General features: G+C 43.6%; 1 protein-coding gene across 1 annotated transcript; it reads left to right on the top strand.

The window, feature by feature from the left end:
* Positions 1 to 486: 486 nt before the first annotated feature.
* On the top strand, positions 487 to 22,062 carry IGBP1 (immunoglobulin binding protein 1). Its single transcript, XM_046673629.1, has 7 exons — positions 487 to 621; positions 766 to 1,178; positions 1,542 to 1,835; positions 10,853 to 11,048; positions 12,876 to 12,955; positions 13,677 to 13,789; positions 21,572 to 22,062. Exons 2-7 carry the CDS (start codon positions 985 to 987, stop codon positions 21,715 to 21,717), a joined length of 1,023 nt encoding a protein of 340 aa, XP_046529585.1. The 5' UTR covers positions 487 to 621; positions 766 to 984; the 3' UTR covers positions 21,718 to 22,062.
* The last annotated feature ends 1,736 nt before the right edge of the window (positions 22,063 to 23,798 follow it).

Raw genomic sequence — 23,798 nt, 5'->3', positions numbered from 1 at the left:
GCCACACTCATGTGTTCAGTAGCTCCATGCGGCTAGTGGCTACCATATTGAACAGCGCAGTTCTGCATAATTGGACCGCTTTCCAAACTGATCGCTTATTTTCCTGTTCATATAATGACACAGAGCACTTAATAAGTACCAGGCACTGGGCTAGCCAGAGGGGTGCAAAGATTACTCAGACTCATTCTGCTAAGGGAGTTAGATTTGTAAATCACTAGCTGTAATACAGTGTGGTCGGTGCTCTGCTGGAAATACACAGAAAATGAAAATTTTCTGCGACATGGCGGGGAGAGAGGGGGGCGTCAAGGAAGGTTTCACAGAAGAAGTCACTTTAGAAAGCAAGCTGGCTGTGGGGTGGACTCACTGGAGTTGCAGGTTACCAAGTGAGGGGCTCCAGAGAGCCCCAGGCCGAGAGGACAGGGCGTGGGGCCGGGAGTGGGAGGCGAGCCGTCGGGGGGAAGAGGGCGGGCGAGGATTGGCTGGGAGGAGCGCGGAGCTCTAGCTGGTGGGGGGACGGAAGCCGGAGGGGGGCGCTCCTGGCGCTCGCGCGCCCAGACGTACGGAGCGAGGGAGCGGCGCGGCGGCCGGAGCCCCCGGCGGCCCTAGGGCGCTCCTCCCGAGGTAAGTTGCGCGCCCGCCCTCGCTCTGAATGCAGCCTCGGCCCCCGGGCCTCCGAGCCCAGGGAACTTCCCAGTCCGTGTCGGCGACGAGGAGCAAACCGTAAAATAGCGCCTCAGGTTTTGGTTGGTTGGTTGCCTTTCACAGATGCCTACTGCTTGCAATAGGCAGCCTGGTAAAATGCATCTATGGAAACGGTCGCCGGGGCGGCACACAGCTGCTTCCGGAAGTTCTTTGACGTTTTGGTAACAACGGAGCAACTGGACCAATGCGGCGCCCTTTCCGGTTTCGTTTGTTCTCGCCGAGTTCTTTACCAAAGTTGCCGTTGCCTCCGGAAGTGAGGTCTTCCGGTTTCTTCCCTCCCCCATGATGGCTGCAGCAGAAGACGAGTTATTGCTGCCACGGCTCCCCGAGCTGTTTGAAAGCAGCAAGCAGCTTCTGGAGGAAGTGGAAGTAGCTACTGAACCCACCGGTTCCCGGCTAATCCAAGATAAGGTGTTCAAGGGACTGGATCTGCTTGAGAAGGCTGCCGAAATGTTGTCGCAGCTTGACTTGTTCAGGTATGGGGGAGAGGGTAATAAGAGCTGAGAACGAAGCTAATAACGGTTACCAAGGGTGGAGCCCTTGAGCCTGGGTGGAGGAAACTAGGACTAGGAATTTTCCATTCCCACCTCCCCCTGCGATCTTGTGTACATTGTTTATATTCCGCGGTAATTGATATGCCACGACTCTGCTCCCTAGTGTCAGCTGTGTGCATAGGCGCTGGGTGTGAGCGCTCAGCCACTTTCATTGAAGAAAACCGGCCGCTGTTCCCCTGGCCCCGTTTGCTCCACTCCCACCCTAGCCCTTCCCTCCCCCAGGAAGCAAGGGGCACAGTTTGAATGCCCAGCCGGGCTTCACAGCCTCCTGTTTGCTCTTTCCAGCCAAAATGACGATTTGGAAGAGATTGCTTCCACCGACCTGAAGTACCTGATGGTGCCAGCATTTCAAGGAGCACTCGCCATGAAACAAGTCAACCCCAGCAAGCGTCTAGAACATTTGCAGTGGGCTCGAGAACACTTTTTAAACTACTTAACTCAGTGCAAGTACTATCACGTGGCAGAGTTTGAGCTGCCCAGAAACAAGAACAACTCAGCTGAAAATAATACTGCTAATTGCTCCATGGCCTATCCTAACCTCGTTGCTATGGCGTCTCAAAGACAGGCTAAAATAGAGAGGTGGGTCAATAGCTGATAATTTGAGGACTGCCCAATGGCAGTGTATTGGGGGGGCATGGTTTTTTTACTGGGGGAAACAATGGTGTATGTCACTCTTTTGGTTCTTATTGAGCATAGGCCCTGGTGACAGCAGACTCTCCTGAGTTTTTCAAGAAGCCTCTGCCTTTGTCGAGATGGTCACCTAACGGTCAGACCCCTACTACCTTATGGTTGCCAACAGCAGCAATGTAGTTTAGCATAGTGTTTCCCAGTCTTCCCCACCTCACAGCATAGCAATATTCATATGGTACCGTGGGGTGAATATCTCTGAAGGGCATAATATCTTGTAGGTCTAGTCCATTTGTGGTCCATTGATTGAGAAGCTTTGTTCTAACGGTTCTGGATCAGGTGTGTAACATCCTCAACTAATCTTGGTCCTGGCACAGCTTCATTGTGTGACCTTGAACAAGTTGCTTACCCTCTTAGTTAAAAAAAAAAAAAAAAAACATTTAATGAGTGCTCACAGTAGGAACCGTGCTAGGCACTGGGGATACAAACTGAGTATGGGTGTTTGTATGAGTATGGGTGGTCTCTGTCTGGTGAGGAAAAGAGGCATAGAAACAGTATTGATATAAAGTGATGTGTTACAGAGGGCTCTCCTGTGAGAGCAGACAGGAGGGGCGCCTGACCAAAGAGGGAGCAGGAGAGAGCAGAGGCTGCCTGGAAGACGTGACTACTGTGATGAGTTGTTTAAGGATAAATAGGAAGATTATCTAGAGGAAGAGGAAAGGAGGGCAGTAGCCAGCAGAGATAATAGTGTTAGTAAAGCTACAGGGGCGTTAAAGAACACAGTGCTGGAGTGGGGATGTGTGGGTGGGGAGCAACTGTAAGCAATTAGGTGATGCTAGAACACAAAGGAGGTGGTGGACAGGGGGAAGGAATGATGCTGAAGAGTGTCGTAGGGGCCAGACCGAGGAGAGCCTGCGGTGTGAGGAATGTGAAGGAACAACCTTGTTGCTAAGAACTTGGGAAGGGGTTTCAATCCCAGTTCCACCATTTAACACTCTGACTTTGGATAAGTTGCTTAATCTCTCAGTGCCTTAATTTCCCAAGCTTTAAAATTGTATAGTAATAGGCCCTTCCTCTTAAAGTAGTTTTGAAGATTAAAAGAGAAATACATAAAAAGCACTTAGCACAGTGTCTGATGCAGTAAGCACTCGAAGTCAGCTATTGTTATATCTCTGTAGCTGAGTACAGGTTGTGGAGTCAGACCGGGGTTTGAGATCCAGCTTTCTTTTAAACCATTGGACTTTGGGTAACTTATTTAACCTGTCTGAGCCTCAGGTTTCCTCATATGTGAAATCTAAGTAATAATGGTACCTGTCTCATAGGGTTAAGAAGCAAATAAGATAAAGCACATAAAACAGCTAGCACAGTATCTGGCACATAGTAAATATTCTGTAAGTGTTGCCTGCTATTAGGCCATGCTAAAGAGCTTAAGCTTTGCTTGGTGATTGGGATCCACTGGAGTTTTTTTCTTTAAAGAGTAGATGGTCGTATTTGCGTTTTAACCAGCATACTCTGGCTGCAGTTAGGAAGCAATGAGGGGGGAAGATTAGATCCAGTTAAGTCATAGAGGTGGTGAGGCCTCACTAAGGCAGTGGCAGAAGGGATAGGAGGCATATATTTATTTAGGAGGGTTGAACCTGCAGAAAACCTGGCGATCAACTGGTGGTGGGAGGTGGGGTAGAAGGAAGCAGCAAGGAAGATGTCATGTTTCTGACTTAGGTGGATGGCTGTGGAACTCATTAAGATGGGGACTAGAGGAAGAACAACAAATCAGGGAAGAGTATGAATTCCTTATTGAGACATGTTGCGTTTAAGGTGCTTAGGAGACATCCAGGTAGAGGTGTCAGTGTGAAGCTCAGAGGAGAGGCCTGGTCTGGAGAGCTGAATATTGATTCATTCATTTAACAAATGTTTATTGAGCCTTTCTTGTGTGCCAGGAACTGTTCTAGGTAATGGAGAACCGGCCAAGCCCATGCCCTCATGGAGCTTTTATTTTGGTGGAGGAGACCAACAATAAGCTAGTAAATAGTAATGTAATTTCAGGTGGTGAGGGCTGTAAAGAATTAATAAGTGTGGTTAGGGGCTAGTGAGTGACAGTGAATGATTTTTGAGGAAATGGGGGTAGACTGATATGAAGTGGAGTTCACCATCATGTCCTTTGTAAGAAGGTGAGGGCAACCCACTGGCATATAACAGGTAGTTTAAACAGTGAGTTTGGTATCCAAATAATTATAATATACCAAAAAAAAAAAAAAGGGAAACTGTAAATGCCATAGAGATACAAACAGTGTTGTGGAGAAAGACCAGGCAGTGATCACGTCTGGTTGGAGGGGTGAGGAAACGGTTTCAGAACGTAATGACATTTGAGATGAGCCTTGAAGGATGTAAATTTCTATTCTGAAAATAGAAATTACACATCTTCCAATGTAAAGGTAATAATACTCATTGTAGAAAGTTGGAAAAACAGAATATTTTTTAAATTAACAATAAGCCTTAATCCTAGCACTCAGAGATGATCTGTGTTAACTTCCTGACGTATTTCCTTCCAGATACATAGTTATTTTAGTTAATAAATTTGGAGTAACACTGAAATTTAGTTTTTATCTTTTTTTTTTTAGCCTAATATTCTATGTGAGCATTTCCCCATGTGTTTTGAAACCATGATATTTAAGGGTTACATAATATTCCATCCTATATTTGTACCATACTTATTTAAATTAATCTTTTATTGTCAGGTACTTAAACTAATTCTGGGTTATTTTTGTTTCTTTGTTTTTGCCGTGCTAAGTAATAATCCGAGCAGACACCTTTAATGGAATCTGTAACTCTTTCCCTAGGATGGATTCTAGAAGGATCAGTGACTAGATCAAAGGGTTTGAGTATTTTTGGATTCTTGATGGTAACAATATTGCTTTCCACAATAACAAAGTTTCAGAGTATGTCCTGCTGCGCTGGTCTTGGAAGGTAACACTTAGAAAATCCAATTGAGCACACAGAAAAAGTTATCTTATTGTTTTGATCTTATTTCTTTGGCTAGAAAGCTTGATCTTTGAACTTTTTTTTAAATGCCTGGCAGATGAGGTATCAAAATTGTCTTTTTGCTAATGGCTCCCACGTTTATATCACTAACCCGGACCTCTCCTGACCTTCAGGCTCATACTTTCAAAACCCTACATGGATGTTTCACAGACATCTCAACCTTAACATGCCCTAATTGAACCCTTGGCTTTTTGGCTCCCTAGTTGCACCCCTAAATCCAAGTCTTCACCGTCTCAGTAAGTGCACCACCATTCACCCAGGTGTTTCAGCCAGAAACCCAGGAGTTCACTTCACTTCCTGCCTGCGGGATCTCCACAGCCAGTCCATCAGCAAGGCCTGTCAATTCGGGCTACACAATGTATTTTATGTCATTCTGTTTCTCTCTTTCTTTACTGTCATACTTTAGTCTAGGCCACTAGCATCTCTCACCTGAAATAGCCAAACCACTAACTATAAGGCCCTGTGGGATCTCTGGCTCATGCCTCTCTTCAATCTCATCATGTATCATACTCCCCTTTTTCACTAGACTCCAGCCAGAATGGCCGCCTTTCAGTTCTTTGAACAGAGCCAGCTCCTTCCTTCTACAGAGTCTTTGTACATTTTCTCTTTGCGTGGAATACTGTTCATTTATCTGTCTTTCTGGGCTTTGTCTTTCTTGCCTGCTAGAATGTGTACTCCATGAGGGCAGGAGTCATTTCTTTCTTGTCCACTGTGGTATGCCTAGCACAGGCCTGACATACAGAAGGTGCTCAAGAAATATTGTTGACCAGCAGGAGAAACAACGTGAGCAGAAGCCCAAGGCAGGGTAGTTTGAGGTATGCACAGGGAATGGGGCATAGTCTGGTTTGGCAGACGCTACAAGCAGTATGGTCAGAGGTCTGCAGAAGGAAGTGATGTGTATAGAATATTGATGGGGAAGAGAGAGGCAGAAAGACAAGCTAACGTGTTATAATACTACTTCAACTAGGAAGGAGTGAGAAAAATGAAGTTACAACTGTCAGAGGTATTACTTTTGCAAGAAGCACTTATATGATTAGAAAATAAATTGTTCAAATCCTTATTTACTTTCTGTAAGTCCTCCCTCCCACGATTTTACATACCGAGGCCATCCTGCATAAAACACCTAAATGTTACGTCCTCTCTTTCTCAAAACCTGTTTCTTCACATATCTTCTCTACTCTTAATTCCCATCTTTGAGGAGTGACTGTAAGTCTGGTTGATTAACTGTATCTGCATTCTTTCTTTTTTTTTTAAGATTGGCACCTGGGCTAACAACTGTTGCCAATCTTCCTTTTTTTTCCCCCCCAAAGATTGGCACCTGGGCTAACAACTGCTGCCAATCTTTTTTTTTTTTCCTGCTTTTATCTCCCCAAACCCCCCCGTACACAGTTGTATATCTTAGTTGCACGTCCTTCTAGTTGTGGGATGTGGGACGCCACCTCAAAGTGGCCTGACGAGCAGTGCCATGTCCGCACCCAGGATCCGAACCCTGGGCCACCGCAGCAGAGCGCGCGAACTTAACCGCTCGGCCGCGGAGCCAGCCCCCTACATCTGCATTCTTTCGACAGAAATAGAAAAGTAGAAGCTGGATAAGTGGTGAGTCTAGTTTTAGATTTACTGAATTAAAGTCCTAAGGTGACAACTGGACAGCCATGTCCGTAGATCCATGGAAATGTGTAACTAAAACTTGTGAGGCTGTTTTGTGGCTAGCTCCTAAAATTTAGGAGCCTTGGTGGGTGTGGATAGTTTGCCAAGAAAACACATGTAGAGAGGAAAAAGCCAAGGAAAAACCATTGGGGCAAGTTAAGGGACAAGGAGGAGGAAGGAAAGAGCAATTCTAGGTAAGAGACTCAACAAGATACAGGTAGAAGTACTTACAGAAGCCTGGGGAAGTAAGAGAGCAAATGTCATGTCCTCTTCGAAGCTCCTCCTACCTATCTTCCCTCCCAGATACTGTAGCACTTAGATTATGTTACTTTTCACAGCATAGCTCTCTGTCATTCTCTAGACTTGAAACTCCTAAAGGTTAGAGACCCTGACTAATTGTGTACTTAGTATCCTAATTGTATCATTGTATCTTTGGTGCCCAACCTGGTAACTGAATCATAGTATGTGCTTGCAGTGTCTTTGGGAGGGGCAGATAGAGTGGACGTCAGAAAGACGGAAGCCATATAATGTAGCAGAAAAAGCCTGGACTTGGGAGTCAGACAGACCTGGGATGACCAATCCGATTACTACTACTCAATAGATAGGGCATCATCTAACCCCTCCTAGCCTCGATTTTCTCATCACCTAACAATATTTGTATCATGTTGCTGCTTACAGAGCACTTTCATGTGTATTGTTCCATTTGATCCTCTTTTTTTTTCTTTTTCTTGTTTTTTTTTTTTTTTGAGGAAGATTAGCCCTGAGCTAACTGCTGCCAATCCTCCTCTTTTTGCTGAGGAAGACTGGCCCTGAGCTAACATCCATGCCCATCTTCCTCTACTTTACATGTGGGACACCTACCACAGCATGGCTTGCCAAGCGGTGCCATGTCCGCACCCGGGATCCGAACCGGCGAACCCGGGCCACAGAGAAGCGGAACGTGCGCACTTAACCGCTGTACCACCAGGCCAGCCCCTCCATTTGATCCTCTTAACCCCATAGAGCAGATATCATTATCCCCATTTTAGAGATAAGGAAATGAGCCCTGAGAATTGACTTGTCCAAAGTTACATAGCTAGTAAGTGACCGGGCTAGGATTTAATGAAGGTCTTCAAATTCCCAGTTCTAGTGCTGTTTCCACTAGAGCACAGAAGAGAAAATAGTGGTTATTTGAAAAGATAGAACATAGATTGAGGGAAGGTGTTTCCAGGATAGGGGAAAGGCACCAGTAGACTGAAAAATTGTAACTGCTAATGACAGGGAAGACGATTGGGAGAGCGAGGCCTGGAAGATTGTGGGTGGGGGCAGGATCAATAGCAAAAGTGGAATGGTAAAGACATTGCCTTGCTGAAGACAGCACTAGCTCCTTCAAGACAAGAGGAAAGGGGGAAAGGTGAAGCTACAGAGATTTTAAGGTAAAGAAGAAAATTGAATTCTTCATTGGCTGGTCATCTGGTGAGTGTGATTGTGGCCTGGAATCCACAAAAGATGGACAAAAGGATAACTGAGCAAGAGTGATCACTCAGGCCAAGTTTGCTAGTATGAATTTGTAGTTGACTCATTTGACACAGATTTGTAATTTGTTAGTTCTCTTCAGCAGTTTGGGAACAGAAAAAGGGAATGGTGGGAGTTGCCCAGAGTCAGCAGGGTGACAGTCATTGGGGATCATAGGGTGATAGGGAGTGTTTCCACATAGTGGCTCACCACTGGAAATCGAGAACAGTGATGAAAGTCTAGGACAGTGGGTTTTAATCTGTTCATTGGAGCCCTAAGATTCTACCGCAGTGCCTAAGGGAGATGTTGGGAGCCCTCCTTTGACTTAACCGAAGCAGATTTTATCTGTTTATTACTTATTGGAGTCCAAGTAAGCTCTCAGAAGAAGAAAAGTTTCTTCTGCTAAGACAAAAAGGTTTTATTAATCTTTTTTTGAGATTTTATTTTTTTCCTTTTTCTCCCCAATGCCCCCCAGTACCTAGTTGTATGTTTTAGTTGTGGGTCCTTCTAGTTGTGGCATGTGGGACGCCACCTCAGCATGGCCTGATGAGCGGTGCCATGTCCGCGCCCGGGATTCGAACTGGCCAAACCCTGGGCTGCTGAAGTGGAGCGCATGAACTTAACCACTCGGCCACGGGGCCGGCCCCAACCAAAAGGTTTTAAAACAGGAGTTGAGGAGCTAAAAGTCCTAAAGATGACAAGGAGCAAAGTCATAGGAGTAAAGAAGTAGAGAAGACGGGAAGACCAGAGAGTGCAGTGAGACCAGACGCTTGCAGGGAACGGGAAAGGAAGTGCAAGAACCTCAGTCAAAGGACCAGTAGACTAACCCAGAATTTACCCTGGATTATATGCATTCTGAGACCCTAGTAAGTTTTTTTCCTGACTTAGGTACATCCAGGAAAGAGGGTGGGGATAGGAGTGGGACTAGAATTAAATGTTGCCAAGTGATATCTGGAGTAGCCTCCATGAACTGGGAATTAGCCTTTGTAGTGTTTTACTCAGAATGCTACCTATGATGATACTGTGACAGCTGTTTGTAACATTATATAAAGTACCCGCTTGTTGTGTAAAAGGAGCAGAGGAGCCTAAAAGTTTTTGTAATAAAGAATGTTTCCAGAGCAGTGGTTCTTGACTTTTTGCAGGTCACGGACCTTGTTGATAATTTGATAAAAACTACGAAACCTCTTCCCAGCGGAAAAAAAAAAAAAAAAAAAGCATCCATGTGGAATTCTGTATAAAATTTCAGGGATTTCAACGACCACCCCCTCACACACACATCTGGCTCCAAACTCTGCCCATGGACCTCAGGTTAAGAACTTCAGGTTTGGGCGAACACCTGCAGAGGGACATCTGATTCTGGACGTCCAGAGTGGAGTTCCAGATGCAGATATTTCAAGACACTTCTCTTGGGAATCGTGGCATTTTTTCTTGGCTCCTCTCTTTCCCTCAAGCTCTTACATCCAATAAATTAGCAGCTTCTGTCTTTTATATTTTAAGTACATCCACATCTCACCATCTCCCTATTTCAAGTCACCATCTCTCACCTGGCTTGTGGCAATATCCTTTTGATTGGTTTCCCAGCTTCCACCTTGCCTCCCAGCCCTCACAGTCTACGGTCCACACAGCAGCCAGAGTGGCCCATATGAAAACAAGTTTTCATGTCAGCCTATTCACGTCATGTATTCTATTCAAAAGCCTCCAGTGGCTTTCCTGTCTCACTCAAAATATGGCATTTGATATTTTGGGTCTTATGGCCTCCAGGGTTCTATAAATTATGGCTCTGGCTATCTCCTGGACCTCATTTCCTATCATTCTTCTTTACTACATGTCAGTCACACTGACCTCCTTGCTATTTCTCAAACATGTCAAGCCAGGCACTCTCTCACCCCAGGACCTTCGTATTTGCTTTCCCCCCTCAGAACACGGTTCCAGATATTGGCATGACTTGCTTCCTTATTTCCTTGAAGTCTTTGCCCAAATGTCACCTCTTGCTGATCACCTTGTATCTCATAGCACCCTTTTGCGCCATCACTCTATCCACTTACCTTGCCTTTTGCTGCTTCTTAGCACTTATCACCACCTGACTCATCATCTATTTCTTTTGCTTCTCCCACTAGAATGAAAGCTTCAGGAGAGCAAGGGCTTTCTTGTATACACTGCCGTGTCTCCAGCACTGAGAACAGTGCCTGTCATGCAATAGGTACTCAGTAAATATCTTTCAAATGAATGATGGATGACATAGAATGCATCCTGAAAAAGGCAGGCAGGATGGTTATAACTCTTTAAATTATATTAGGATGAGTCAGAAGAGCTGGGAACATTTTGTCCAGAAGAAAAGAAGAGATGACCATTTTTTAGGCTGTTTCACAAGGAATTCCTGCATCAATGGCAAGTGAATGACCCCTAAGATTCTCTGATTCTTTGAAGCTGTAATTCCTAAATGGATAGTATGTGATACTGAGCACCCAACCTATAAGGGTTGAAGTGATAACATGACTAAGGCACTCCCATCTCTAAAGATAATGGGGCGAGGTGCTCAGATCAGCTTCCTTTTATGTTTTTCTGGCTTCAGAATGTGTTTCTTAGCCCCTGCTGACCCCTTGCTTTGTAGTCTTGAGAGAACTGCCTTGGTGGCAAGTTCTAGGGTGTAGAATCTGCATTTTTGCCAAAGTGGAAATCAGCATACTTACTGCCTGGTCATTTGCAAAGGTAAGATCTTACTGTGGCCCTCATTTGAAGGAATGCCTCTTTATCTTTAAGTTCATGGGTAATGCTTTTCTGTGGAACAGATACAAGCAGAAGAAGGAGGTGGAGCATAGGTTGTCTACGCTGAAATCTGCTGTGGAAAGTGGTCAAGCAGATGATGAACGTGTTCGTGAATATTACCTCCTTCACCTTCGAAGGTGGATTGGTATCAGTTTAGAAGAGATTGAGAGCATTGATCAGGAGATAAAGATCCTGAAAGAAAAAGACTCTTCAAAAGAGGTAAGCCCATCACTGCCTAGATAGTTCAAAAAGCTACTGTCAGAGATTTGGATGTTCTGCAGGAGAGTTAAAATTAAAATCAAATTAAAATCCTTTTAAGTCTCCATAAAATCGTTGTTCTTATTAAGATTAGTGGAGGAAGGCTGAAGGTGCACTAGGGTAGCTTTCTCTCCAGCCTATAGTGATGTTCCCCAGTGCTTCCGAACCTGTAACGCACTTCTAGTCATTTGTAATTTTGTGACATGCCACAGGGGAGGGCGACTTCTCTGAAGTAAAAATTGGTTTTGGCTGTGGGAGGTCCTGACTGCTTGAGGAATGCATAGGGAGGTATGCCTTTAAAATCTGTGCTTGACTGTAATAAAGGGGAAGAGGAACGGGATGGGAGCAGAGAAGAAAAGTGGAACTAGAGGAGAGAGAGAAAAGGTAGAAAGAAGATAAAACGACAAATGGACCATGTTTAGGCTGGGGTAGGAATCCGAATTTAACCTTACACAGTGTTGCACTCACACCTTTAGATCACTCACGTATGAGACACAGCAAGGACATCTCCGTGCACAAAATGTTGCGTATACTGATAAAGAAAACCTGGTCTGACACAGCTTTGGCTGTCTTTGAAGATCATCACCCTGTTTTGGAGCTGCTGCTTCAGAAGATTAGGCTCTGCTGCTCCTTACCTTTGGGTTCAGGATACAATGTGAATTGAGTTGAATTTATCAGCTGGTCACAGACATTTATTTAAGACCTCAGAGAAACCTCTTCCCAATTTGATTGGTACTAATTAGCCCAGGAGCTTTTGCCTCTGGGTAACATCAGCTTAGTTCTTCATGTTAAAGGATCAAAGAATGAATGGTTGGTTAGTAGTCTAAGGTCAGAAGGCCCCTTGAGCATATCTAGATGAGGGGTTTTCAAGCATTTTGAGACTCTTCTGAGTCCTCCCCTGTCCTTTTTTTTGAGGAAGATTAGCCCTGAGCTAACATCTGCCACCAATCCACCTCTTTTTGCTGAAGAAGCCTGGCCTTGAGCTAACATCTGTGCCCGTCGTCCTCCACTTTATATGTGGGACGCCTGCCACAGCATGGCTTGCCAAGCGGTGCCATGTCCACACCCGGGATCTGAACCAGCGAACCTGGGGCTGCCGAAGCGGAATGTGTGAACTTAAGCACTGTGCCACCGGGCCAGCCCCAGAAGAGGTGTCTTAATCATTCAACTTTTGGGGCCGGCCCCATGGCCAAGTGGTTAAGTTCGCGTGCTCTGCTTCAGCGGCCCAGGGTTTCACCGGTTCGAATCCTGGGTACAGACATGGCACCGCTGATCGGGTCATGCTGGGGCGGCGTCCCACATGCCACAACTAGAAGGACCCACAACTGGAAATACACAAGTATGTACCGAGGGGCTTTGGGAGAAAAAGGAAAAATAAAATCTTAAAAAAAAAAAAAAGTAATAATAATTCAACTTTAGCCCTGAAGGCCAGGCTGAGGAAAGGGGCTTCAAATTCAGCTCAGGGGATTTAGATGGAACATAGAAGAAGGCCTTGGAATCTCCTTCTCTGGAGGGGGGCATTTTAAAGCCATGTAATGTTTTACTTGTAGTGAGATGATTCCTGGGAGAGCTTCTCTTCCTCCTTTTTCAGTAAGGTACTTGGGCCTCCTCAGGAAGAGCTAAGCAGCCTCCACCATTAGTATTCTGCTCTATCTTAGAGATTGATAAATAGGAAGTGAGTGAATTTTGAATCCAGGACTTTTCAAGCACCTGAAGACTTAAAAGCCTGGCCACATATGGGGTGGGCAAAATGGCAAATGCACTTCTGATGATTAATTTCCTTTTTAGGCACCAACTTCCCATTCATCTCTTCAGGACAGGCCTCCAATGAAACCCTTCATTCTCACTCGGAACGTAACCCAAGCCAAGTAGGTAATTCTAAAAAGTGGGTTGCCTTGCAGGCCCCCTGGTTTTATGGTTCCGTAGTAGTGGATGAGGAAGGGACGGAATGGGCGTTGTTAAAAGGCCACGGCTTCACTCGAGGGAGCTGTTCTTTCATCAAAGGGATATTAATCTCTTGTAATACTTCCTCTATGTCTGTCTTCGTCAGAGATTTCTCTCACAAACTTGAGCTTAAAAATAGGCTCCAAAGAAAACCAACAAAAATAAAGAGAAAGAAAAAAGGAATCTAATGAAGAATTGTATCCTTTAAAATTGTTTCCTGTTATTGCCTTTGACTACAGTTCTCAAAAGGACATGTTTGCTTCTTCTAGGATTTAATTCTGAGTTCTTGTGATGCTTTTCCATAGGGTCACGGGAGAGTCTCCTCCCTCTGTGTACCTTTTAGACCTACCGATTGTAAATACCCCTTCCACAGGATCATCACTGCTCTGTGGGGCATTGGCCTCTGGGTTTGCTTCTTGGGAGATGATCCTGGGCTATTTATCTTCTCATGAAAGCCCTTGACTTTAATGCCCCTTCCTGGATGCTTCTTTTTACATGTCCTCACAGGAATTTGCCCAACTCCGTGGAACATAGCTGGGTAGGGGAGCAAGGATGAAACAGACACAGGCTTTGTCACTAAACAGAAGAGGCTTTTTAATAGTGCTATTTATGTTTAGTTTTCTAAATGCAGTGTGATTCTTGCAGAGTATTTGGAGCTGGTTATCCAAGTCTGGCAACTATGACGGTAAATGACTGGTATGAGCAGCATCGGAGATACGGAGCATTACCAGATCGGGGAATAGCCCAGACAATACCAGGTATGAAGGGGGACGGGGAAAGTACTTAGACTACTGGTTCCTTACTCCCAGCAATTAAATTCAGACCAAGTATCGTTGCCCTTTAGGAGCAGAAGTAATCTGGACAAAGATTCTGAGTAATAGAAAGATTCTAGGCAGTATTTTATTTATTATTAAAATAAATAGCAGATGATACTGGGAGGATGGGGGCAGCATCAGCATAGTTTCTGAATCTCTCCAAATATCATGGCATAAAAACAGCCTGAGCAGCTAGATGGTAAAACCAAAAATCCATGGATAGCAGTTCTGCTTATGATAATAGCAGAGTAGGTTGTATCAGGCCAACCCTTCCTACAGATAACAATTTACAAAGTATAACAAAACAACCTACCAGAAGGCACTAGAGAGGAACCAAAAAAATCAGACATAGACTGGAGAGAATTCAACATTTAAAAGGAAATGGTACTTGGAATTTCTTGAGGGCGGGGACTTTTGACGACCTGTATTCTTGGTGCCCAACTTGGTAATTAGATCATAGTAAGTACTTGGAGGTATCTTCTGAAGGGAAAGGTGGAAAGAGTTGATGTTAGAAAGATGGAAGCAATCCGGTATAGCAGAAAATGATGGACAGACCTGGGGTAACCAATTACTCCTGCCACTTAATAGATAGGACAGCATCTAGCCCCTCTGAGCCTCACTTCTTTATCTCGTATATTATCTCATTTGATCCTCTTTAACAACCCCATGAAGCAGACATTCTTATCCTTATTTTAAGATGAGGATGGTGTCTGAGAATTGACTTACCCAAAGTTAACATAGCTAGAAAGTGGCCAGGCTGAGATTTTAATTTAGGCCTTCAAATTCCCAGTTCCAGTGCTCTTTCCACTATAGCACAGAAAAGAGAAGAGTGGTCACTTGAAAGAGTTTCCTGTTTTTTATAGCTTTTCACCTATAGGCAGGCTGCAGTTGCTGTGATGTGAGGGTAGGTAAAACTTGGATAGAAACTTGCAGTCTTATTTGTTGAAGAATGAGAGAACTGAGCTCAGGGTGACCATAGCAAGTGAAAAGTGAGAGAAGATATCCCAGAAAGGAGAGAACCACAGAGAAGGAGCCCTAATTCTCCATATAAACCCTGCCCAAATCTCCACCTCACTCCTAAGCTATGCATGCACAGGATAGACTCCAAGCACCCTAGCTAGAGCTCAAAGAACTCAATGGAGCAAGGAAAGTCTCTTTAATAAATGGTGTTGGGGCGTGCACAAAGGAACAACGCTCCTATGGTGGCAGAGTGTGTGGGGCCTCTGCAGCAGGGCAAGGAGGTCCACTCCAGTGGGTCGGGGCATGTGCACAGGGCAGGACTGTGTTGATGGGGTGTGTGGCCCTATGGGCGATGGGGCTTGTCAGCTGCAGCATGCTTGGGCTTCTCAAACAGCCACATAGGACGTCAAACAATTGGGTGCTTATATGCTTGGGGCCATCCCCACCCAACTGCACTCCTGAGAGAGCTGACAACAGCCTTACAGGCTGGAGGCCTACAGCAATTATAAGCCCCTGAGCCTAGCAACCAGCCATATTGGGGCCTACTCACTTAACAGGAAAACTACAGCAAGAATGTGCTATTAGACCTTGCAGCCAACTGTGCTGGGGCTCCCCACACCTGACAAAGTGACTGAAGGGATCATGGCAGCCACATGCAGCTGAGCATTACAACCAGCCAGCCAGGGGGACACCTTAGCCTCCCCATGCACCCGCAGCAGGAGCAACCCTGCCACAACAGAAGGACACACGTAGCCCACACAGGGAACACTTCTGGAACATTTGGAACCAGTGACAAGAGGGAGGCACACGACAGGGCCTCATAAGGCATCTCTTACATAAGGCGACCTCTCCAAGATCGGGAGATGTAACTTATCTACCTAATACACAGATATAAGCACAGAGAAAGAGGCAAAATGAGGAGACAAAGGAATATGTTCCAAATAAAGCAACAGGACAAATCCTCAGAAAAAGAACCAAATGGAACAGATAAACAATCTACCTTATATAAAGAGTACAAACTAATAGTCATAAGGATGCTCACTGATCTTGGGAGAAGAATGGATGAATTCACCGAGAACTTCAACAAAGAATTGGAAAATATAAAAAGGAACGAGTCAGAACTGAAGAATACAGTAATAAAATGAAAAATTTACTAGAGGGACTCAGTGGCAGAGTAGAGGATGCAGAAGAACGAATCAATGAGCTAGACAAAAGAGTAGAGGAAACCACCCAAACTGAACAGAAAAGACAAGACTGAAAAAGAACCAGGACACTCTAAGGGACCTCTGGGACAACATCAAGCACACCAACATCCATTTTATAGGTGTCCCAGAAGGAGAAAAGAGAGGAAAAGAGGTGTAAAATCTAATTGAAGAAATAACAGCTGAAAACTTTCCTAACCTAAGGAACGGAACAGACATCCAGGTACAGAGAGCACCAAACAAGATAAACCCAAAGACGCCCACACCCAGATGTATTATAATTAAAATGTCAAGAATTAAAGAGAATTAGGGAATCCTAAACGCTCAAGAGAAAAACAACAAGTTACATACAAGGAAACTCCATATGAAATTGAGCAGAACAGGGACAATAAAGATGAAGGAAAGAGAAGGTCCAGATAAAAGTGGGAGAGAGCCAGAACCAAGAACTCTAATCAAGCAAGTCATTCTATTTCTTTCACATACATAAAAACGGCAGAGAGGGAGCCTCTGTGAAGTTAGAAAAGCCACTCTGAACCATACTACTTTCTAAAAGTTCAGGAAAACTTAGTACACGTAAGAATGAACAACAGCTAGTGGTGATGTTTGCACAGCTCTGAATATACGAAAACTCACTGAACTGTACGCTTTCGATGCATACATTTTATGGCGTGTGAAGTATATCTCAATAAAGCTGCGAACAAAATGAACAGAAAATTATCAAGGTCAAATCCCACACAAAGTGATTATACAGGGAAAGAAAGAATCAAAAGCATTCCAGAGACACTCAAAAAACACAAATCTAAAATGTACTGTTTAAAAATGAATTGGAAGACATTAAGAAAATTATATAAGACATGGAAGAACGATATAAAGCAGGATTAGAAAAACTCAGAAATGTGTGACAACTTGGGGAAAATAAAGAATCATTTCAGAAATGAAGGCTAAGCTAGAAGAAAAGGATGAGTGAACGCAACAGAAAACGTCTTAATAAGGTAACAAAGGAACATGTTTTAAATCGAAAAGAAATTTAAACAGGATTCAAGAAACAGTGACAAATGGGGGCTGGCCACATGGCCAAGTGGTTAACTTCACGCACTCCACCTCGGCGACCTGGGGTTTCCCAAGTTTGGATCCTGGGCATGGACGTGGCACTGTTCATCAGGCCATGCTGAGGCCGCATCCCACATGGCACAACCAGAAGGACCTACAATTAGAACATACAATTATGTACTGGGGGGCTTTAGGGAGAAGGAGAAGGAGAAGAAGAAAAAAGATTGGCAACAGATGTTAGCTCAGGTGCCAGTCTTTAAAAAAAAAAAGTGTCAAATATAAAAGATAGCAAAGAAGACCTGGCATATGGATAATAGGATTATCTGAAGAAGAAAACCAAAGCAAGGAAAAAGAATAAAAGCTAAAAATTAATGTTAGGGAAACTTTCCTGGAACAAAAAAAAAGATTTGATTTGAGAAGGCACACTGTGGACCTGAGAATTTTGACTAATAATGACCAACAACAAGACACATTCTAATAAAATTACTATACTTTAAAGAAAAGGAAAAAAAATGCTTTGGACATTTGGACAAACACAGGTGATTTATAAAGGAAAGAAAATTGGATCACCCTCAAACTTTTTGACATCAACACTTTATGCCAGAAGAAAATGGAGTAACATGTATTTAAGATTCTCAAGGGGAAAAAATATGAGCCAAGGACATTATATCTGGTAAAACTGACTTTTAAGTATGAAGGATATAGCCATTTATCAACATGCAGGAACTCAGGAAATATTGTTCCCATGATCCTTTCCTAAGGAATTTGCTAGAGAACGAGCTTCAGACAACCAAAATGATGAGAGACATTGACAGAAGGACTGGTAGCAAGCCTTAAATATATAGTTATTTAGACCTAAGACTAAACGAGGGTTAAAAGGGAGAGAGCAGAGTATGTAATGCCTATATGCTCCGTGTTCAGATAACGTCGATATAGCACCACTGTTTTCCAAAATGGAGAAATGGGAAAAGCATATGCAAGAAAGGAACTGCTACCAATAATCATATTGCTGACACTATTAGTGTTATTCCAAGACTGTGTGTAATGCGAGATAGTATAAGTGAGTAATTATAAGACATTTGAATCCTGTCATCCTCTGTCTTTGAGAACTAAGACTTTTAGTGTGGAAGAATACAGGTGTAATTCAAGAGTTTAAGTTAGAAATAAAACGACCCTGTAGTCCTGAATATGAACTCAATGAGAAATTTTATTTAAAAGTAAACACACGCACACACCCCCCTTTGCTTTAGGGGTGAAAGGGCTTAGAAATAATGACTAGCCCAGTAGTAGTGAACACGCCTAGTAATCCAGATTGTGGTCTTGAAATACCGTTCCCATTAAAGGAAATTAGGATGTCTTAGAGAAACAGCTAATTCTAAGTGTGGGGCAGGAAATGTACCAGGTGAGCTTGGAACATTTTGTCATAAGAAGTAGGGAAGAAGCCTTCAAAGACTACTAAGGTCATATCAAAAAGACTCAGAAGCCACTTCGAAGATGTTTCCACTGGTCAGAGACAGTTTGGCTTCAAAAAGGATAATTGCCAATAGCAGTGAGCACATCCAGTGCCCAAATCTTGGTTTCTAATACCGTTCTCCACTTAAAGGAACCAGGGCTCCTTAGAGAAATGGCTGATTCTAGAGCTGGGGCAGGGAATATATAAGATGTGCCTGAAGTGTCTTGTAGTACTAGAAAATAAAGAAGCACTCAAGAAAAAACAATTGAGCTATGTTAATTGGACACAAAGGCCAGCTGAAAGAACTCTCACTGGCCAAAACTGGAAGAATTTGAGCAGGAAAATAACAGTATTGAATATAACACCAAGAATAAGATAAATACCCATGAGTCTCTAGTGATAGAAAGAAATGATTAAATAAATGAATGGGGGAGGAGAGACAAATCTCCCCTACAGAAAAATTCCAAATAATTTGTGTATGTACTCCTGTCTCAAGGAGCGGGAGCATAGCTCCTCCCCCCTGAGGTGTGGGCTGTGTCTAGTGACTTTCCGCCAGAGACTGTGGTGTGGAGGGTGCAGGAGGCGGGCCTTGACAGCTGGGAACCTGTCGGTTGATTCTGGGTAAAACAGCAGCAGCGGTAAGTCATGGTGATGCTGTGTAGCCTTGATTTGATGTGGAGAGAAGGGCCCTTCGCCTCTGCAGTATTCTCCTCCAAGACCCATAACCCCAGTCAAACTATGAGAAAAGCATCAGGCAACCCCAAATTGAGGGACATTTTGCAAAATACCTGAGGAGTACTCCTCAAAACTGTTCAGGTCATAAAAACAAGGAAAGTCTGAGAAATTGTTACAGCCAAGAGGGGACTAAGGAGACAGGACTAAATGTAATGTGGTCTTCTGGATGGGATCCTGGAACCGAAAAAGGACATTAGGTCAAACCTAGGCTAAATGAAGTATGTACTTTAGTTGTTAGTAACACAGCAGTATTGGTTCGTTTCTCGTTTCTTGTGACACATAACCCATAGTAATGTAAGATATTAAAAATCAGGGAAATTGGGTACGGATGTATAGGAACTCTCTATACTATCTTCTCAATTTCTCTGTAAACCTAAAACTATTCTAAAATTTAAAAGTTCATTTGAATATATTTTTAGAAATCATTGCAGTTGGTTGAAGCCCATCAAATATGTCTAAATCCATGAGTACATAATTATATTTAAAAACAAGAATTGTTCCATTTCAGAGGATGATAACAAACCAATTTATTATCTTAAGTAGTACATAAAGTAAAAGAATCGAGTATTTATCTTGTTTTTTTCCCGGGTAACTAAATAGTAGTAGATGAGAGGAAGCCTCTCTTTATAAAAGCATTCTAGTTAATAAAAAAGAATGTTAAAATTAAGGGTATGACCTTCCTGGAAGCCCTAGAAAATTATTGAATCTAGGCATTCAGCATCAACAGCGGCTAGCATCACCACACATGAGACACAGATGTTATGTGTCACCTGACGAGAGAACACAGCACCACCTAGAATCATGCCGAAGAGATGACCTCTGAGTCAGATGCAGCCTCTGTGTCCGCTTGCCAGTCTGCGGAAATACGGAAGAACAGTTGGACTACATCATGACTATGCAATCAGCAAAATCCAGATTTGGGGAAGCTCTCAGGTCAAATGCCCCAGCTACTTCAGTAGATAACTTGTAAGGAAAGAGAGAGAGGGAAGAGGAACATGTAGATTCAAAAGATATCAAAATATTTTTAAATGGGCAAAACTAACCTTAAAAACATTGTGCTAAATGAAAGAAGTCAGACACAAAAGACCACATACTGCTTGGTTCGGTTTATAGGAAATGTCCAGAAGAGGCAAATCTGTAGAGACAGAAGGTGGATTCGTGGTTGCCAGGGCTGGAGGCAGAGAAGGAATGGGGGTTAACTGTAAATGGGCACGAGGGACCTTCTTGGGGTGATAGAAGTTTTTTTAATTGGATTGTGGTGATGGTTGCAGAACTCTGTACTAAAAATCATTGAGCAACAAATGAACATACAGATGGACAGCCCTAGTGTCTAGGGGTGCACACTTGGGTAATAAAGCTATGATAAACTCCAGGAAATTATTACGATGAAAGGTGGTATAGTGATTTGGAAGATGCTCCTGGAGAGGCTTTTGAGATGGGTACAAGATGTATTTCTTGACCCAAGTGGAGGCTATGAAGGTATAGCCTTCTTATAAAAACTTGTTACATATATTTTTGTGTGATTTCTAGTGTCTTGTATTTTACAATACAGGGTTAAAAAAATAGGAGAACACAAGACTCCCAAGTTGTTAGATCAGATCCCCACGTATTTCATTCTTCATCATAGTAATGAGAATACTTCTCACGGGCAAACTCAGGGTAGCCAGGAAACGCTCCTTTACCTTGCAAAGGAAAAAAGTTAATGCAAAAGAGAGAGAGCAGTTGGTTTAATTTCTTCTGGGTGTACACTGCATGACAAATGCCATTTGGACCTCAGACCCTGTTCCAAACACGTACAAAATAACACAGATATTCTTTTCCAGTAAGTTCCACTGCCCCGTGTTTTCCAATTTTACACACACAGAAAATTGTATAACTATAATGAAGGAAAGGGACGGAGGAGAAAAAGTCACCTGTAGTCCCACCTCCCTGGCATATCACAAATCATAGAATCCTAAATATTTTTTACATTAGTGTTTTTGCTTTGCTCGGGGTGGGTTGGTTGGTTGGTTGGTTGTTTTTGTTTTTTGTTTGGGGTGGGGATGTTGGCCATTTTAGCAAGAATTCTTTCTCAAATAGAATTCATTCTGAGGGACAACTTTCATGTTTTTGTCTTCTTGTGAAAACCACTCAGCATCCTTTCTTCCTGTTATTTGACATGTCATCTGTTAAGGAATATAAGTACTGTCCCCACTTCTGCTGGCCCCAGGGTGGGCAGCTAGATTCCTTGTCCCCATTTTATGTGGTTGTGCTCAGAGTGGAGCTGAGGCCCCAGACATTCCCTCAGTTTCTCACCCCGGCTTTCTCACTTTTCCACTTTGTCAGAGTTCAAAAGAGCAGCTCAGCACCAGAAAGATCAGGAACAAAAGGAGGAAGAGGATGATGACGGAACCCTCCACAGAGCTCGGGAGTGGGATGACTGGAAGGACACGCACCCTAGGGGCTATGGCAACCGACAGAACATGGGTTAGTTGTCCCACAACAAGATGGGATGATAGGGGCACACCAGCTTCCCTGCCAAGGAAGGCTCTGTGGTCTTCCCCTCCCTGGGCTCCTGCTTCAGCTGTGTACAACAAAAACGTAGATGCTTAATCATGCTTTTCATTCAATAAAGTGTCAAAGAATTAAATGTGTATTTGTATCCTAGATGATGAGCCAGCAGTCTTGTTTTGGCATTATCATCCTCATCATGGTGTATTCCATTTTCTTAAGTGGAAAGAAAAGTACTGAGAAATGGCTTTGTATAATCAATGACTGTATGAATTCTCATTAAAAAATAATAAACGTCCATTCTATTACATGAGCCTGTGCAGAAATATGGCTATGAGCTTCTTTTTTTGTGGGGGGGAAGTCAACCGTGTGTCCCTGGGTTTATGGAGAGATCTTGGTCATCTCCCTTTGGTCTGGGCAGTGAATTTCCCAACATTACAGCTGCCCAGACCAGCTGGAGCTTTCTCCTTCCTACCCCAGCACTGTGAAATAATTCAACACTCTGCTTTACGGGGGTGAGCACAAAAGCCAGGACTTTCCCTGCCTCACAGCACTATTTTTAGGAATTATAGCTGTACATGAATGGACCATAACAACCCTGTCTACCTAAACTTAATGCCTTGGCCAGGAGAAATGAGAGAAGCAGGTAAGGCGCTGTGGGGGAGGAAGAACTATTCCTCTCCCCTCTAGGTCCTTCTGGCTGGCCTCAGAATTAAATTGTTATGAGACAGAATAACAGGAGACAATGAAGTTTAATAACACGTCTACATGGGAGAAACTCAGGAAAACTGAGTAACTTGCCAGAATGGCCAAAGCCACCACCTTAGATACCATCTTCAGCTAAAGACAAAGGAGGATGTTGGGGATGGGTGGTTTGGGACTTCAAAAGGGAGGAAGACAATTCACACAGAGATGGAAAAGCAAATGTTTGGTAAACAAATGTTTGCTGAGCCATCTGTGGACAATTGGACCCGAGAGAGAGAGAGAGAGAGAGAGAGAGAGAGAGAACTTTGCTATAAATAGGCTTGCTAGTGCCTTCCTGTCTACACACCTAGTTTACATTATACTATAGTTATCTTATGCTATTAGCTCCTTCCTGGAACAGGCCCTTTATCTTAAATTCTTTTAGGCAGTTAGAGGGAAGGTCAAAGTTTCTTCCAGAGTCTTTTGTTCTTAAAAACAACCAAGCCAAAGAGACACATTTTGGGGTGCAAATTCTGATCCCCCACAGCGCTATGAGAGCCATCCTGTGTATGAGTCTGAGGCCACGGCCTCTACTCATGGAATTATTTGCCATAACCCTTAGGGGCAAGAGCAGCTCAGGCTGTAGCCTAGCTCTTAAATGGCTCGCCCTAAGAGCATTTTGGCCCTCCATGCCTGTGCTGTGTCATACCTGGCACAGTCCGATGTGGTAAATGTGCCATGAGGTCACTTTGCTGGTTAGTAAGGTGCCTGCAGTCATGCTGAGAACTGAGTGTGGAGGAGGAGGAGGGCACAGATGGCACTGGAAGTTACCTACTTTCTGCAGTAGAGAGAAGACATGTCCTCAGCTCTTGGGTTGATACTCTGAAAAAGCAGCCATGTGTTGAAACAAATGGTCTGTATAGAAAACATACTTTTGTTCTATATGGCTTTGGTACACTTAGGTTTTCTTTTAACAGGAAGATGACGCAGCCTTCCTATTCTAGCTTCTGTAGTCTAGTTTAGTGGAGGGGTTTGAAAAGGAGACTCGGTTCCCTCTTGTTTATAGGATGGTAAGTGGAGGGCTGTCGGGTGATGATTAAGAGGTTGTGTTTAGTGGGAGATGACAGAAGACTACCAATAATATATTTGTGTAATGCTTAATAAAGGACTCATCTCACCTCCACAACAGAAGCCCCTGAAACTGGTAAAGCACAGATTAAATTCCCCGAGGATTTGGGAAGCACCCATTCATTTTTAGCTCTCTTCTAATTATTGCCAGACTGCCTCTAGCAGTGGCCTATTTTCTGCCCTTAAAACTCCACCCTGAGTTCATTATCAAAATGGGCCAGGATGGGGCTAACCCCTTGGTCTGAGTCTA

Source organism: Equus quagga, chromosome 10, assembly GCF_021613505.1.
Source record: "Equus quagga isolate Etosha38 chromosome 10, UCLA_HA_Equagga_1.0, whole genome shotgun sequence".
Taxonomy (NCBI): Eukaryota; Metazoa; Chordata; class Mammalia; order Perissodactyla; family Equidae; genus Equus; species Equus quagga.
The sequence above is the reverse complement of the archived record's forward strand: the minus strand, read 5'-3'. Positions and strand labels throughout refer to the sequence as shown.